We start from the raw sequence: 17,976 nt of genomic DNA, 5'->3' as shown, positions 1-17,976 counted from the left end.
AGTTACAACTATTTCTACTGAAATGTAATGGTCCAGAATTCAAAGTCAAACTGTAGAGTGCGCCCTCTCCCCTATTGACGCCTGTGTGCAAACTAAATTATAATAGAGTTGTTTTTAATTTCTTGCAGCGAGGGACCTGTTTGATTGCAACGCCTCTACGGTTCGTTATAAGCACATGCTGGCAAGCTCTTTCCAAAGATAAAAAGTGTTGTTTTTTTGCGAATTGTTTGACAGTTTCTTTATCTCAATTGTTGTTTTAATACTTGTCCATCAGATTTAGTTTATTGTTATGCTTAATACTAATTAAGTTTAATTTGGATTCGTCTTCTATTGAGAAATTTATTTGCAGATTTAATTTTAATTTAGAGCTTTGCCCTGCTCCCTTCTGTTCAAATCACCGTCCTAATTCTTAAACTCTTTTTCGGAATTAAAACTATCAAATCTGTTCGATCAAGCTCCAACTCGCTTACCTCTGAGTATACTCGGTTACCTCTGAGTAATTTAGTCATGAAAATCTGATCTCTATCGAGTTGGGGTCATCACAGGAAGTCGAGTCATTGAGACAATCTTTGACTGCATCGTTAGAGTTTACTGGTCCAAAGCATAGTGAACGCACCCAACGCCGGGGTTTTGAAAATCGTTCGGAGCATCAAAGCGAGTGAAATCGTTGAGCTGGCAAACTTTCTGTCCTCCTTCCTCGGTGATTTTGATGTTGATGGAGCGGCATCGAGGCTCCTTGATGCAGGCGAAGGCACAGCTCGGGATGCTGGTGATGACGAACTCTTTGATGACGTGATCGACGAGGCATGATGTGGGATCATCAGGGTTGGTGGTTCCGGTAGAGTACCGACCGTTGGGTTTCAATCTGCAGGGTTGCTGGACACACACGGAATGTTGAGTGGTCGTACATGGAACATTGTACCACATTGTGTCGCTTGCCACGAACAGAACGCAGCGATTCCCTGGGATGTATTCGAATCCAGTATACCAATTTGTGAATGAAAGGCCATTTTCATGTCCGTCACATTTCCACTCCTCTGGCGTCTCCAAGTCACTGCAGCCGATCCAGAAAGTAGCATAAACGTAAAATTTTAGCGCCATGTTGGCTAAAAACATGTTCTCCGGGAGGGAACGAGGTGCGGCTAGCTCACCACCAAAGTCCCGGCAGGCTGAGCGCGCTTCTTGCCAGGGGAGAAGCGTTGTCACAAGTCGGTAGCAATCATCGCCCCATCGCTGCCACAATGGCAGGCAGTTGCCAGAACTCCCTGAGCCCATAGGCACAAGGGTCACAACAAGAATCAACAGAACTCCAGTGAAAAACATCTCAGCTACCTTGTGACTCGATCTTGAATCGTAAAATGAAAGGTGATGGTATACTTGGCTGGGTTTCAGTTGATATTGAGTCGTTTGCTTCTCTAACAAGAACCTTCTTACTAAGCCGTTAATCCACCAAATCCTATCTCCATTAGTTGCTAATCCGATGTTTACTTCACTGTCAAATATCCTATCATTAATTATGAATGATAGTTATTATCGTTTCCATCAGAAAGGTCACCAGATGACTGCAGTGCGGTACCGTGTATCGAAACACAGAACATCTCCTTAGCTACCTTCCGTCTCGGTCTTCAATCGTGAAATGAAAGTCGAGAGAAATTATTTGCTTTTATAAAGTAATTTTTGGCACGCTTCAATTGGTTTTGAATTACTAATCCGCTGAGCAATTAACATTCCACCAATCTTTAATTAGTTGCTGATTTGGTGTTTAATTACGGGTCAGGGTTGAATATCCATCTGTTGTTCGTATTGATAGTAATTATCGTTTGTCATCAGCAATGGTGATCCCCTGGGCAGCTGCTTCCCAGGTTGTATCTTAAACTTGGGTGTGATCCCTGGATACACACGACAGTTAACTGATGTATGGCTTCTGGCTACCGCCCATGAACAAACATGTTGACAACGTAGACTAGAGCTAGGTAGCTTGCTAGGTAGCTATTGTTGGTAGAGTGCCGGCACATTAATCTGGAAGTTGTTGGTTCAAATCCCGCTTTGCAAATTCAACCAAAGGCCCGGTCCCACTGCAGTGATAACGAGAACAAAACGATAACGACGCAAAGAGAACGCATTCCATTGGTTTAATAGGTGTGTGCGTATTCTGCGTGGAACAATTCAACCAATAGAATGCGTTTTCTCTGCGTCGTGATCGTAATCGTTTTCGTTATCGCTGCAGTGACTCGGTCTTAAATCAGAAAATCGCAGTACAACCTTAAAACAACTGCACTGTATACAGTGTATCGAAACTCAGTGTATCGAAACGCAGAAAACCGGTTCGGCAAGAAATTAGCGGCTTCGACTTGATCGTCAAATAACCATAGCGACCCATAGCAACACCCCCAGAAACAGCCATAGCCGTAGCCAATTCGGAATCAGCCACTCTTTCAAAAATCATAACAACTGCCTTTATACAGTTTATTCGGACTTAACCTTATTCACATCACAACGCGTCATTTTGGCAAAGTACATCGAACGATAATTTTTCCAAAATACTATATGGAGGTCAAAAAATTGTAATTATTTTCGTAAATTTTATAAATTTTTGTTTTGTTTTAACAAAACAAAATGCAATATTGCTCTTCTGCTGTCACCCTGCTCCAAAGTGTACAGTTTTTCCAGCGTACATGTAGTAAAGACATTCAATAAAAGACAAAGTTACAACTATTTCTACTGAAATGTCATGGTACAGAATTGAAAGTCAAACTCTAGGGTGCGCCCTTTCCCCTATTGCCGCGTGTGTCCAAATTCATAGAGCTGCTTTTAATTTCCTTCAGCGAAAGACCTGCTTTTGAATGCAGCGCCTCTATGGTTCGTAGTCAGTACATGCTGGCAAGATCTTTCAAAGGGTAAAGAGGGTTTGTTTTGGAACGCCAACTGTCGGTACATCCTGACAGTAAATGATAATTTAGTGTATATTGGGTGCGTTCGATTAGCTTCCTATTCTTTTTCCATGACGAACGTGTGCAGATAATTACCCAAGCTCGTACTGGGAAAAAAAAACGCCACTCACCGGGGTCGACCTAGGGGAGCTAAACGAACGCACCCGTTGTATCTTGGTGATAGGGGAACTTGAAAGATGGAGATGGTCCATGTGGATGAAGGGAACTCACTTCTTAAAATGCTGGAATGGTCTCCTTGACACATGCAAGCCAACAATAGATGTCGCATATCACTGCGACATACCCCTTGTATGGTTTGACTTTGTGTATGCATACTTGTCCCTCTCGATGTTCTTCTGTGCAAAAACAAACAAGGTCTAAATTGGTTATTACTCAAAATAATTATTAGCATAAAACCTTTAACTTGATAACCTTGAGTAGTAGGGAGCTGTCGATAGTATTTTTGATATATTTTTATTCAGAAAGAAGTAATTTTCCACTAATTTGATTTCGAGACCTCAGAATTGGATTTTAAGGTCTCGCAATCAAACATCTGAAAGCACATAACTTCGTGTGACAAGGGTGTTTTTTCTTTTATTTTTATCTCGCAACTTCGACGACCAGTTGAGCTCAAACTTGCACAGGTTTGTTATGTTATGAATGTTGACATACACCAGTGAGAAGACTGGTCTTTGACAATTACCACTAGTGTCCACTGCCTTTAAAAGTGAAAACCTAATTATATAAACTAAATGCATTATGTTCTATATAGTATATATTACGTACAAATTGAACACATTTGTTTTATTTATAATAATTATTTAATTATTATCATATTATTATTAATATATATTATTTTAATTAATTTTCAAAATATTTGTTTTATAATTCATATTTAGTTGTTCCCCTTTGGCTTGTCATACATGTAGTTCAAATTTGAACTGTGTGTTGATGTGTTGACCAAAGATTGTATAGAGCCGCGTCGCTATTAGCCTTGATCAAGGCGCTACAGCCAGCCGCGATCTGCAAAATCCCAGTCCCCATCACTGAATTCCGCCAGCGCACCCCCATACATTAATTAACACAGTGCATATAATATGTGTGCAGTGTATGTACACATACGTACTGTACATGTACATGTACCATCTGTATACGGTACACTTACGGTACATGGGTACTTCCTAAGTAGCCACGTGTGCGAGGTTGAACGTAGAAAGACACGACCGTACTCACGACTATGCTATACTGTTCTCGCTGTACAATGTATGGTAATGTACATTTGTGTATGCACTGCATGCGTGTGCAGCGAACCGGGCCACAGTACGTCAACAGCCTTGATCAAGGCTACGTCGCTATGTGTTGACTCTCTCGTGAGTTCGCACAATCACGTGACAAGCCATGTATTTTCCTGTGTGGTGTTTCAACAATAGACGGGGAATTCCCGTTGTGTGCAATCGTGTTGTGGCTATCGCCATTGACATTCAGCAGCATGGGCCCAAAATTATACACTTTGATCAGGATGGGCGTTAGAGTGTAGTCTGGCTTACAACCATAAAGACATACAATTAGGGATATGATAGACCAAGTAATGGTATTTCCGAAGCTGGAATTTTAAGCCCTGTAAACCTGGAATCGCAGACTCAACATCGAGCTCATTCGCGTGGATCCTGGTGACTAAAACATGCCTTCATCACAGGTATTAGTCCGTCTTCCACAGACTACGCTCAAACGCAGACAGTTGAAGGATAAAATAACCATACATTTCCAGAAGTCGGAGGTCAGCAATGGTTTTGAAGTGGAGGATGTCAATATTATCCTGGAAAATGACAGTGAAATATGGCTGACAGTTACATTGAGCGAGCCTGCAGGTTAGTTGGGCATAGTGTGCTTGTAATGTTTGTCTCCTATCTTTGTTTTATTTCATTTTTTTAGTTGTGGTTTCATGTAGGCCTTTATATTGTTCACCCCAAGGCCTAACTAGGATATGTTTCCTTCTCTATTTCTATTCTAACAGGGCCCCTACTGTAGCTTTTAATTGTCATGCAGTTTAGTCCTCGGCCTGCCGAAAGAAATGTTGATAAACCATGAATTTCATACATGACAATATAGCCGGTGAATGCTCCATATTCAAACACCGTCATTAAAATGGACATCCGATGTGACCCCCCCCCCCCCCCCCAATGATGATCTACAATGACTAGAGTAGTCTGTTCGGTTTGAATAGGAAGATATAGTGCACTTTGGTCGCCAATACAATTTCATTGAAATAATGTATGTCGCATCCACGTCCGGATTTCATGTTTGGATTTCATTTATGAAGTTTTGATTTTGTTTAGGGTTATAATTTTGGTTGGCCTCGCTTTTTTTCTTAGAGTGCACTTCTCAAAAAAAGAAAAAAGGGAGGAATAATGTAGCTTTTAAACTTAAGGCAGAGGACACAAATTGGTTTTACCAGACGTGCGGTGGGTCATCTGAACTGTCGTGGGTTACCGTCGACAATAATTAAAGATACTGGACACTATTGGTAATTGTCAAAGACTAGTCTTCACAGTTGGTGTATCTCAACATATGCATGAAATAACAAACCTGTGAAAATTTGAGCTCAAACGGTCGTCGAAGTTGCGAGATAATAATAAAAGAAAAACACCCTTGTCACACGAAGTTGTGCACTTTCAGATATTTCAAAACCTCAAATTAATTCTAAATCTGAGGTCTCGAAATCAAATTCGTGGTAAATTACTTCTTTATCGAAAACTACATTACTTCAGAGAGAGCCGTTTCTCACAAAGTTTTAAGGCACTAAAGGATATCCCCTTTTTTCACATTCTTTATAACCATCCTTTGTCTCTGCTTTAACACATGTTTTATTCTTGTCCAGAAGTAGACCTTACTCATTTTAAAAAGCTCTAAAGAATTCCTGAGATTCCAGACACAACGAAGACACAATAGGGATACACGCCCCCACCGGTGACGCCCCATATCAGCACCAATGTTGTGATAATGCATTTATTGTTGCAGTCCCAGTATGTGTAACGCTTAAGCATGACAATAATCATCATGGCCGTAGCTTTTACTTGAAACGGATGTTAAAGGAACACGTTGCCTTCAGATTTCACGAAATCCCACGTTTGGGGGTGTTCCTTATACTTATTAAGAGTTGTTCTTGTAATAAAACACATTTAATGTGTTATAATTAGTGAATGGTAATTAAAAAAAACAAACACTGACCTCTGACCCCCAGTACATGTCCCGCGAATTGTATACGTATTTCAAGCCGTCAATACGATCGTCCGGGTAGTGGACAAATTGCAGCGACGTATACGACGAACCGGAGTTAGGCTGGCGCCGTAGCCATTAGTCATGTAAACATACCAGATGAACACAGTGTATCATACCATTCACCGACTAGCTCAGGATGACATGACCATGTGTGAAATGTAAACACACACGCACACACCGTGGCTGCTGGCTGTCAACAAAATGGATCGTGAAGAGAATACAGACGCGTCAAAAAAGAAAAAAAGGAAATCTCGCCAATCAGGGTAAGAATATTGTCATGGGACAAACCGATAAAATGGACGTGGATTATTTACAACCAACATTTATTGTAGACACGAATTTAAAAAACCGGCACATCATACGCAACGGAGGGAGGGAAAATATTTTTTCCAGGCAGGCGCTAGGCCATGAATGCATGATGCTCATTGACATTCACACTTCTTTCTAAACTCATTGTGATTTGACAAATCGAACGCAATATCTATCTATACAATTGTTACACAAACAGTAAGTTATTCAACTAGATTAGGTTGGGCCCTATTTACTAGTTACTAGATTTAATATTACCTGAATGCCTTTTTCTTTGATTTGTTTACTATATTAGGTCAGTGCTGAAAAAAAGTAGAAGGGGCCATGTGGGAGATTCGGGTGACCAGCAGTCAAGAAGTAGGGAGCAGAAGATTGAAGAGATCAAAGTAAGCATCTATATAGCATTGCATATTATTAAATTCGTTTCCTGAATGAAAGGATAGATTACCTTTGGTGCTAAAGTTTTAAAAATAAATTTTATTAATAACAGTACAGGTTTGAACATTTTGGGTGTATTATTTAATTTTTATTTTGTTTTCATTGGAATACTTGTTTATATTTTGTTTTTCCTGTTACTATAATGTTACTTGCAATTACATACGTATTGTTGTTGTTCTTTGTGAAATGGCCGAAAAAATAATAATAATTATAATAATAACATGTCCAATAAATTATAAGAAGTGTTACCTTTCAAACCAAACAAACACTTTTGATTGAGAAACTGACAAGTTACATTCATGGTTTATCATTTTTTTAGAAAATGGTTGAAGATCTGGGAGAAAAAGGCCGAAAAGATTTATTGAGGTCACTTTGTGAGCGAATGCCAGGACTTGTCCTGAACATCTTGGAAACGTCATCCAACCCGGCACCTCCACACCATCCACCTGCGGCACAGCTCTCGCCAAGCTGGTGTGTTTGCACACATTGTAGGGAAATGCCCACACAACAAGAGAAGTTGTGCTGCCAACAAAGGCCAAATCGATGCATCTCAAACCTGGCGGTAAGAGACTGATTATTTCATACTGTCAAGAGCATGCCTTTCAAATTCAGCTTTAACTGCTAAAGGAGTCCAGTTTTGCTACATAATATTTTGATCTGCTCCCCCCCCCCCAAAAAAAAAGGCAATGGTAATTGGTAAATAATTTATTTAATAAGGAAACAAAGAGTAGGCCTAGGCAGTAATTTCATTGTAATTATTGTCAGCCTCCTGGTTTTATTGAGTTTCCTAACATTTTTAATAACATCCAACGGCCACATACTAAATAGATACACAAGTGTGTATGCTTCGTGAAAGGGCTCCAAGGCATTTTTTTCCTATGGTCAGACCTATGAGGCAATTGTACAATTTTTATTGGAGCATTCCAAGTGCACCAAGCAATGGCCAGGCAATCATGTTTGTTGCCTTCGTGAAGTATTATGCCTGACTACTAAAAGTATCGACAAGTCGGGTTATATTTGCAAAAATATCATGAAATTTAATAAACTGTAAGTGCATAATATTATGTGTATTTCATTACATTTATGAACAACCAATCTTTTTTTTATTAACTGTATCAATTTTGTTTTTTAATACTTGAACAGATCATGAGGCACCTTGTGCTGGATAACCACTTGTTAGAATTAGCACGTCTTCATAGGAATGACCTGTTGGGTCAAAACGACCTTCCACCAGGGGAGCATGATATCTATAATAGAAGACTTCGCCACTCAGCCTATAGACAATATGTACTGTGGCAGCACGGCAGGCTGGGTGCTGGCAACCGAGTTACCATTCCAAGTTGCTGTGTATGGAAGATTAGAGATTCGTTTCCAGATAGTTTCGGGGCATACACTGGGTTTATTCCAAACAGATTTAACTAAAGGCTATATTTCCTGTTATTGATAACAACAAAATACATATACTAAATTCTTAAAATCAACACTTTTTCATTATTTTAACAGTATTTCATTTGTTGTGCAACTTGCTTATGCTAAAAACTAATTGGATTGGTTGCAATGCAAGCAGAGTGGGACGTTTCTGTTTTTTTCATCACACTGGACTTGGTTGATATTAATTATTTTTGGAGAACCATTTGCAATATACATGTCATTAAGTTTAATTTTAAGTACATAGTTAGTTAGTTACAATTTATAAAAGAATCATATTTTTATTTATTATTTATTTGTGATTGGTTGCAATATAAGTTTGTGTATAGAAAAAAACAACTAGTACAGCAGGGTAATGCAAAAACAAAGAAACCTTGTGTTAACATTTTTTCTGAAATGTTTTTTTAAATATATTTTTATAAAGAACTACTGAAAAACATTTAATGCACACTGTGCCATTTTAATGTTTTACTTTACACTCGCTGTATATTTTCATATCACACCACATGCCTTTAACAACTTGCTTTGTATCATATTTCAAGGGACAAGTTGTCTTGGTTTATCAAAACATTTTAAAACTGTGATTAAGTTTAAATTGAAGTACTTGACCAATTGTACATGTTAACTTATACAATAATCATATTTTTATTTATTATTTATTTGTGATTGGTTGCAATATAAGATTGTGTATAAAAAATTACACAAACTAAACTAGTACAGCAGGGTAATACAACTTGCTTTGTATCATATTTTTTAAGTTCAAGGGACAAGTTGCCTTGGTTTATCCAAACATTTTAAAACTGTGATTAAAGGCAGTCGACACTATTGGTAATTACTCAAAAAAATTGTCATCATAGAACCTTAATTGGTAACGAGTAATGGGGAGAGGTTGATGGTATAAAACATTGTGAGAAACGGCTCCCTCTGAAGTGACATAGTTTTCGAGAAAGAATTCATTTTTCCACGAATTTGATTTCGAGACCTCAATTTTCACAGGTTTGTTATACTATGCATATGTTGAGATACACCAAGTGCGAAGACTAGTCTTTGACAATTACCAATAGTGTCCACTGTCTTTAAGTTTAAATTGAAGTACTTGGCCAATTGTACATGTTAACTTATACAATAATCATATTTTTATTTATTATTTATTTGTGATTGGTTGCAATATAAGATTGTATATACAAAATACACAAACTAAACTAGTACAGCAGGGTAATGCAAAAGCATAAAAATCTGTATTAAAGTTAACCTGAAATACTCTTGTTTTTTATTTGCACTCACTCAAAACATTTGATATACACTGCCATTTCTGTTTCACCTAACACATGCCTTGTACAACTTGCTGTGTATCATGATTTTTAAGTTACATTCTTTGTAAGTTACATTCAACATGTTTATGCAGCAAGTGAGTTTTTTCTTGCCAAAATTTCAGGAAGCTTCTCTGTGCAACTGAGCCCAAATTATCACAGACTTTTTTTTTGTGCATATTTAGGAGGTACACCAGCTTAGAATACTGGTCGATAATAATAATAATATCAAATTCTTATAATATAGCATGTAGCTACCTCACACGGTACTGAAGGCACTTACTGTTTACCAACTTTCAGAAAGATAGGTTATTGACGTGATGGATTATGAGACCAAAATATGTAGTACCTTATATTAGGGTTATGACGCTTCCACTATTCAGAAGAAAAAATACAACCACCTGAAAGACCTGGGCCCGATTTCATGGCTATGCCTATCATAAGTGCAGAATCCGTGCTAACGGCAAGTGTATTTAACGGGTTAGCGAGTTTTGGCTTCTGCGCATGCGTACTCCACATTATTAGGTATTGTACGCTTTAACAAGGCTAGCGCAGAAAATTGGCGCTTGCACGTAAGCAGAAAACTGTGATCGCAAGTAAAGAATTCGGCAGTAAGCATAAAATTGGGTCCTGATCCTTTCAGTTTTCCAAGTACACTTCTAGGCAGGAAAACTGAAATGCCTGCATACAAATGTAAACGAAATAAACCACACTATCTACTGGTCTTTGATATTAGTCAAAAGTATACCCTACATTTATTTCATTGTGTACTACTGTAGAAACATTTAATTAACATGTTTTGCAAAGTTCCGATATATTTGTGACAGACATTCTCATTGATTATTGATACAAACTCTTGAACTTGCCAACAATTCTAATGCAATGACCTTATGTCTAATGTACACATATGAAACAAAACCTTAAAATCATCTTGTAAAGTTTTTGTTCACAGTTTGTGACAAAAATGATAAGTAAAAGGAAATTAAGAAGTAGAGAACCTTGACTGGTGTTTGGCAACTAGCTCTTCTGTTGGTGGTGGGGGGATTGGGGCAATGGTGGAGGCTATCCTTCTTGGATCATTGGCCAGCATTTCGGTTTTCCTGCGTAGAAGCTGGGTGTCGTCCAAGCGTGCCTGGAAAACTGAAACCATCAGGTCTGTCAGGTAGTTGTATTTCTTCTTCTGCATGACTGGCTTTACCACCCAACTCTGGCTGTGTTTTGAATATGCTCTGTGGTACCTGGAATCAGGTCATAATAATATTACACAATATTTCTCCACAAATGAACTACTAAAATAAAAGATTGGTAGTGACAAGTATATCAAATGTTCAAGTAGAAAAGCAGTGACAAATAAACTTCAAGTAACACCCCTGTCATTTTAAAGATCAACTTGTTTCTTGTTTCTGATTTTGTTTTTTGAATGAGTTTTTTCTGACTCTAAAAGTTTAATTTTTGTGGATGAGAGTCTTACTTTAGCTTCCCATTTGCAGTCTTCATCTGCTCCCTGTGCAGATGCATGGTGTAGTCAATGGCTGCCAAATAGTTGCGAGCAGTGTACACAGGACCGCTGCAATACAAAGGAAATACAAACACATGAATGATTAAACAAAATCTTTTTGGACAAAATAATAATGAATGTATAAACCCAAAAGGGTCATGAGCAAACAGTACGGGACATCTATGACATAGCTGGTAACAATGGACTTCAAGGAACACATTGCCATGGATCGGGCGAGTTGGTGTATGAAAACAATTTGAATTTTGACGAGTGGCCTTTTGATTCACCTCTTGTGGAGGCTTCATCATGTAGTAAATTGTTTTAAACCTATGAAAATAAAAACAAATTAATAAATTTTGTGCAAGCAAATCTCCAAAGAGGATAACATCCTTGAGCTTCATACAAAGCAATTAACTCTCCATACCTGTATGCAAATCTCTTGGAGCAGTACATCAGTATGTGATTATGGAAGGACTCCAACTTGCCAGTATGCCTACAAGAAGGAAAGAGAAAGAATTAGGTGGCAGCTCCCCATGTGAACACCTCACCACGCCACAATTATTTCAAAGTAGTATTTCAACCATTAGATCAATGTTATCCAATTATGACAACGATTTAGAACCCAAGCAGTATTAAAAACTTTTGCATGGAAATGTGATGCCTGTAAAAACAGCTTCCTGGAAATGACACTTTAGTAGGGGTATCATATTTCGAATACACTATACATGTATATTATTACAGGACCAGTCTTGCCACTAATATCACCATGTATGGGTTTTTTCTTCAGAAAGTAATACCTAGTTTTGTAGGGTTCAATGTAATCAAGAACTGTTTGAGTGAGGGTTTGTCATAGGACCAACCTGAAGTTGACGTAGTGGGGTATTTTCTTGAGGAAACTCTTGTCAAGAACAATTTGAGACAGTGCTTTGTGTTCTGGACTTCCAGCAGTGAGGATCTTGGAATCCCAATTAGGTGGCAGCTCCCCATGCGAACACTCCACTGGACCATAGCCTTCACCAAGTGCCGACATCCATCTGTGTTGGCCAGTGACATGATGCAGAATTCCTCTCCATCTCATCTAAAGACCAAATGGGTTACATAGTTTGATTTATATTTATATATGTATTTCAATGTTATATGAATAGAGCACAGCTTGCAAGCAGGCTTTGAGGAAGATTTCAAAGAGCATAAGAACAGGGTTCACCTGCAGTTGAAGGTCTCAAAAAGAAAATATGTAGCAAAAAAAGTGGAGAAAATGCACTTCAGCAGTTTTACAGTGATGCTGTATTGAATTTTTGATTTTTCTTTTGTTTCAGGTCTAACCTAGCCAGCTTACAATGCTTACAAACACTATGTTCCTCTGTAGTACTTACCAGAAAAACATCTGGATTTCCACCAGCAAGCTCTGAACACTTCCAAAAGTGGGTTACTATGTCTGATGTCCATGGAAGTAGTTTGCGATTACCTGCCTTTTTTGCCACCTGCCATTGGAAACAAAATGTAATGGGCTTCGTCATTTAAGTGTAAATACAGTGCTGTGTAATAAACAACATATTTTCAGTTGCAGGCTGTTGCAAAGAAGTACTTAAAGGAACACGTTGCCTTTGATCGGACGAGTTGGTCTATAAAAAGCGTTTGAAACCGTTTGTTATTAAATGCATATGGTTAGAAAGATGTTTTAAAAGTAGAATATAATGATCCACACAAGTATCACTCAAAATTGCACGGTTTTCCTTTGATGTCGCCAACTAACACGGTCAGCCATTTATGGGAGTCAAAAATCCCATAAATGGCCGACCGTGTTAGTCGACGAGGTTAAAAGAAAACTATGCTATTTGAAGGCATATCTGTGTAGATCATTGTATTATACTTTTACAACATCTTTCTACCCGTATGCATTTTATCACAAACGATTAGAGAACACTTCTCAAAGAACAACTCAACCAATCAAAGGCAACCTGTTGCTTTAAATAAAAAGTATCTTATGAAGTAGAGTCTAAATTAACATCAACTATAAAGTACATGTTGCTCTGACAATGAACACCTACTTTGCACAGTCTCTTTGACAAGTTTTTGGCTGCATGCCAGACATCGAAGGAATGCTTGATGTCAGTGTATCTCTCTCCTATTAAATAAATAACATAACAACCAGTTAGTAATGACAGTGAATGATTGCAATCAATTTGAACAGATTTCAGTCAGAAGGAGGGCTAAAAGGAGAAACCATTGTGGTATGTAAAGGCCTTAGTGCAGGTGCATGGCTGTGTTTAACACCCTTTGCTTTTAGTAACAAATTTCTTTGGCTGGATCAACCACGTAGCACATGTCTCACCATGGTTACACAACTGTCACATAAATTTAAATTCCACAATCTCAAATTAGCATTGATTTCGGCATTGCGATCTTTAAAACAATTAACATTCTAATCTGAATCTGTTTGTATTTTTTTGGTTTTTTCCGTTTGTGTTTTTCCATTATTTTTCCAAAACAAAATAACATAAAAAATGTTGTAAGTCAAAATAATTTCATACTGCACTGATATTAATTTACAGCTTTGAATTCAACAGTTTTTCCGGAAAACTATTTGTACTTTATTTAAGTAAATGCCATGCAATGTTTGTGTCTTACTCATTATCTTCGCAATTGTTGTGTGAGAGTCCGTACACACTTCAACAATATGTATCTTCTCCTTCAGGTCATCTAGTGACTCAGTGAAGGCAGCGGCCTCCATGTTGGGAGATTTCCCTCCACACTGTCGCTTATCCTTAAAAGCCATGCTAAGAATACTGTCATCTGCCACATCCAAAACAGTGTAGGTGCAGTACTTAGCGCTGAAGCCCGGGCTGTCATTACGAGCATCACCTTTGAGTGAAAAACAATATATTTGATACCTCATGCTCCAACAACTGAAATCTTCTTTTTAAAAGATTGTACAGGTACACACACAATTTTTTTTTTAAGCAGGTACCTGTACATTCTATGCTTGTTGAATGGGAACTTACCACAAATTACCACTTCTTTTCCCTGTCTCTTGGAAAGCACATCCCCTTGCAGTTGATTCCAATAATTTGAGATACATGGCAGCAAGTAATTCCGCTGTATTTGATAATATAGCGTCTCATATGGCAGGCCCAGTTTCATGACATGGCACATCATCTTGATCTTCGCATATTGATTTCCAGAAAACATGATGGCAGCACTCATCGCTAAATCTCCCATGTTGACCCCATTCAGCTGTGGTTGGCCGATCCAACGACCACAAGCGTGATTCCTTTGGCACCTCTGTATTGAAAGATTTGATAAATAAATGATAACAAGTCAAATTTGGCAACGTAATCAACAACACGAAGTCAATTGGTAGTAAGTAGTGAACTAGAAATTTATTTAACAGTGTACTGACTGTAACCAAATCAAAGATGTCTTAAATAAAGGGAAATGAGAGGCAGTGATGGTGTGATGAGACAGTACTTAAAATTTGAACTATCTACAAGTGATGTTGAGATTTTGCATGGGTTTAAAGAACACTAAGGTCACCTCCGCTAGCATTTTATACTAGTGATCATCTGCCATTATGGTCTTGCAAAATGAACAAATAAAATGCAATCATAAATTGTTACAAAACCAAGGAACTATACACAATAAATTACATACTACTTACCCAATGAACAGTGACGGAAGAACCACGTTGTTTTATCTGTGCTACTGCATCACCTAGGCATCCTTTTACACTGCATCTGCGTTTCACACTGTCACACAAGTTTTGCAAGTTGTCATGATAAACAATGTAGCATCGTTGAGAGACTAGCATATCAGGACATGAAGACTGTTCGTCTTTACCAGGGTCACCATACTCGTCATCATCAGTATGATCTTCTCCAGCCTCCTCTTCAACATCAAAAACTTCTTCTGCAACAGACATTTCCTGTAGGTCATCCATTGACTCATCGCAATCTTCAAAGCTAAAAACAGAAGCGAATGCATTTTTAGGGCTAGTTTGCTTGTGTCAGGACACTTTGTACCTTTGCCAATTCGTACCTAGACATTTCAAGGTTAAAATCAACTTTGGCCACTTATATAATTTTAACCTTTTTTTCTTCTTTTTCTTAAATTTTGTATTCAACTTTAAAAAATATTGTTTTTAATGTTATGTATTTTATTTGCTATTCATTTGCTACTGCTATTTGTGAAATTTTAATGTTTTTCATTTGCCAACATAAATAATGACATCCAGTTTGATGATCAGAATAAGCACCTGCCCAAAGTTCACTTCATGAACACATAATTACCAGTAACAGAGCAACAGATTTGTGTTAAATCAAATAGCATCGGGGGGGGGGTCTTCATCATGTGCAATGAACCTTACCTTATTGTCAGGCTTGAATAGGGTTGAAATTCTTCATCATCACTGTCTTGATCCCCCTCTTCTTCAGAACCACTGCAATCTTCAACTGGATAAATGTATTTCCCGTCGTGATAGTAGTCAACACTTATGCTACAATTGCATGAAAAAAACATTGCCGTAAACAAAACATCATTCAATGTTTCCAATGATTTACTACATTTTAATAGTTGAAATATTTCTTTTCAAAAGATTTAGTAAACAACGTCCTATCAAAGAGAACAGTTTATATTGCGATAAAAATTTACTCACTCATACAAGGTCTGGTTTGTAGATTGCTCCGTACTACATTGAGGCTGAGTTGACTCCACGGGTTCAAGCTCTTGTACTCCAGAAAGCTTTGAAGATACACCACTGTTGGAATAATCATTACAAAGAGCATGTAGCAGGGTTTATAGGCAAGCCATGTTTTCATAGTTTTCAAGAAAACTAAGTCCCAAAAAAGATTGCGACTAGCTCAAACACAATGCATAAGTTTAACACAAAGTGGAGGTTTACGGTTTAATTAATTATTCATTGATTCTTGATAAGGTTTTTTTATGTTTTGTCCTCTATTTTTGGTTGGTATGTTCGTGAGTTGTTATGAGTGCATATAATGTATGAAATAAATAAAAAGTGCTTGCACTTATAATAAAAAAAAATAAAAAAATAAAAAAGTACCAAAAAAGGGGTGAATTTATACCAACCTTGGAAGTGTTTCAGCTGTGCCAATGCTTGAAATTACATCACTTCCTACATGTCCACATTCTTGCTTCCCTTGCACTGGTGTTGAAGTGTAATGCTGTCTTGGCTTCAGGAGCAATGACTCTTCGTACCTTAAAAATAAAAGAAACGTTTAGAAAACTTGTTTGCCGATACACAGTGTGGACAAAAATATTCTCAAATTTCTGATCCTTTTGGTTTGTAAAACATAAAAAAGGTAAAATTGTCACGGTCCTGGTCATATTATTGCTTATTGTTATTATTAGTGTTGACCACTATTCTATACATTGTACTTTTTTGCAGGTTTGGTGTGCTTTTCTAAATACGTCAGTCAAACTCAAAGGCAAGATGGCCTAGGGTCAGTTTTGATTGGAGTTTGTGGTATAGTCACTTGGTGTTGGCTTTATAACGATGAATTTACTGCACACCTAACTGCTGAGCAATGGTGTAAAAAATATGCAATGCACAAATTATTCCTGCCTGGACGTGGAACATAATCGTTAGCCCTACTCATAATCATAGAACTACGAGGTTCTCTTTCAAACGATAGCAGAACGAACCTCATTCAATAGTTCTAGTAGGAGTAGGAGTACATTAGCCCTAAACCCATAATAATATAGCGAAACGTCAACTTGTATATTGTATAATTTGCTTTATAAAACTACGCAAGTTATTTTCATTCTATATTCTGGTTTAGATCATGGAAGAGAATATAATGAAATATTTTTAGAGAGTCAGCTAGCCATACATACATGTAAATCATGTGTTTGCTTACTTACACAAACCGTAGCACAACCTGACAACATTGTCTACATTCAATTTCAATATGTCAATCGGACATTGAGTTGACAAGAAAAATGTGATTTAATTTTTGCACACTAATTTAGTAATTATTAGCCTAATCTAATTAACAGTCACTACACTCTACAGTAACAAATCATCAAAATCAGAAGAGGCGTACACTCTACAATTTACACGATTTTCCCGAATTTGTGTCAACAATGAAATATATATGTACCTTTCTAGAAGCAATCTGGCGAATGATTCATCGTCATCATCACCCGAGCATGCGACGACTGACGTATCCCGAAGAGCAATCCATTTTGCACTGTTGGTCTTACCAATGGCCGACTCCAGAAGGTCCATTTGCCGCTGCCTTTGACGCACATCTTTTCTCCTCTGAATTTTATCGGCCTTCAACTTACGCTTCTGACCAGATGATGTTTTACGAGGACGTCCTCTGGCTGATCGTGTCGGAGATGACATGTCCATTTTTTGGCCAATTTGACGTGTAACGAATCTAGTTTTTTGCCTGCAGTAGTAAAAGCCCAGAGCATACAAATAACCCTTGACTGCACTACAAACCAAGATGCAATGGTAACGGGTACCGTACCTTCTTGCACCACACAAAGCATCTGTTTACTAGGTTGGCCCCGCTAAAATCATACATTGTACGAAAACCCCGTCTTCGCGTTGTTTGGGTGGCCGGCTGCGGGCACCCGGCCGGCAGCTCTGAGCGCCCCTGGTCATTGGACCCCCGGACCGCGAGACGTCCGTGGAAACTTACTACTCAATATTGTTTATTCAACGTATTTTTGTTTTTCTTTTTCATTATTCAATTAACTGGATGTTTATTGGGAATACAATCCCATAAACTGATGATAATACGGCAATTTCTAATGA

General features: G+C 37.9%; 4 protein-coding genes across 6 annotated transcripts in view; 2 read left to right on the top strand and 2 right to left on the bottom strand.

Annotated features, from left to right (window-relative positions):
- Positions 1 to 588: 588 nt before the first annotated feature.
- Positions 589 to 1,323, bottom strand: LOC139940294 (snaclec 7-like). The gene has a single exon (XM_071936484.1). The coding sequence runs from the start codon at positions 1,321 to 1,323 to the stop codon at positions 589 to 591; it is 735 nt and encodes a 244-aa protein (XP_071792585.1).
- Positions 1,324 to 4,474: 3,151 nt separating this feature from the next.
- The window catches only part of LOC139940375 (uncharacterized), a 31,951-nt gene continuing 18,449 nt past the window's right edge, over positions 4,475 to 17,976 (top strand). For both annotated transcript variants that reach the window (XM_071936595.1, XM_071936594.1), the window contains exon 1: positions 4,475 to 4,798. In XM_071936595.1, coding sequence (XP_071792696.1) covers positions 4,612 to 4,798 — 187 coding nt within the window. In that variant the 5' untranslated portion in view covers positions 4,475 to 4,611. The remainder of the gene's footprint in view (positions 4,799 to 17,976) is intronic.
- LOC139940380 (P2X purinoceptor 7-like) lies at positions 6,403 to 8,378 on the top strand. The gene is made up of 4 exons (XM_071936601.1): positions 6,403 to 6,472; positions 6,814 to 6,904; positions 7,276 to 7,518; positions 8,100 to 8,378. The coding sequence occupies exons 1-4, from the start codon at positions 6,411 to 6,413 to the stop codon at positions 8,376 to 8,378; spliced, it is 675 nt and encodes a 224-aa protein (XP_071792702.1). The 5' UTR covers positions 6,403 to 6,410.
- LOC139940378 (uncharacterized) lies at positions 10,676 to 17,633 on the bottom strand. Of its 2 annotated transcripts, XM_071936597.1 has the most exons (13): positions 17,312 to 17,633; positions 16,278 to 16,406; positions 15,844 to 15,945; positions 15,556 to 15,684; positions 14,851 to 15,151; positions 14,195 to 14,474; positions 13,821 to 14,054; positions 13,241 to 13,317; positions 12,566 to 12,673; positions 12,053 to 12,270; positions 11,617 to 11,685; positions 11,166 to 11,261; positions 10,676 to 10,932 (listed from the first exon to the last, which is right to left on the bottom strand). In XM_071936597.1, the coding sequence occupies exons 1-13, from the start codon at positions 17,563 to 17,565 to the stop codon at positions 10,677 to 10,679; spliced, it is 2,253 nt and encodes a 750-aa protein (XP_071792698.1). In that variant the 5' UTR covers positions 17,566 to 17,633; the 3' UTR covers position 10,676. The 2 variants fall into 2 exon arrangements, with proteins under 2 accessions (XP_071792698.1, XP_071792699.1); XM_071936598.1 differs by lacking the exon at positions 13,821 to 14,054 and having other exon boundaries at positions 17,312 to 17,632.

This window comes from Asterias amurensis, chromosome 8 (genome assembly GCF_032118995.1).
Source record: "Asterias amurensis chromosome 8, ASM3211899v1".
Lineage (NCBI taxonomy): Eukaryota > Metazoa > Echinodermata > Asteroidea > Forcipulatida > Asteriidae > Asterias > Asterias amurensis.
Note: the sequence above shows the minus strand (reverse complement) of the source record. Positions and strands in the feature narration are given on the sequence as shown.

Coding starts and splice junctions, on each gene's coding strand:
- LOC139940294 (XM_071936484.1), bottom strand. CDS start 1,323: ATGTTTTTCACTGGAGTTCTGTTGATTCTTGTTGTGACCCTTGTGCCT.
- LOC139940380 (XM_071936601.1), top strand. CDS start 6,411: ATGGATCGTGAAGAGAATACAGACGCGTCAAAAAAGAAAAAAAGGAAA. Junction 6,473..6,813: donor AGGAAATCTCGCCAATCAGG/GTAAGAATATTG, acceptor TTACTATATTAG/GTCAGTGCTGAAAAAAAGTA. Junction 7,519..8,099: donor GATGCATCTCAAACCTGGCG/GTAAGAGACTGA, acceptor ATACTTGAACAG/ATCATGAGGCACCTTGTGCT.
- LOC139940378 (XM_071936597.1), bottom strand. CDS start 17,565: ATGGACATGTCATCTCCGACACGATCAGCCAGAGGACGTCCTCGTAAA. Junction 16,407..17,311: donor GCCAGATTGCTTCTAGAAAG/GTACATATATAT, acceptor TTTATTTTTAAG/GTACGAAGAGTCATTGCTCC. Junction 13,318..13,820: donor AACAATTGCGAAGATAATGA/GTAAGACACAAA, acceptor TTTATTTAATAG/GAGAGAGATACACTGACATC.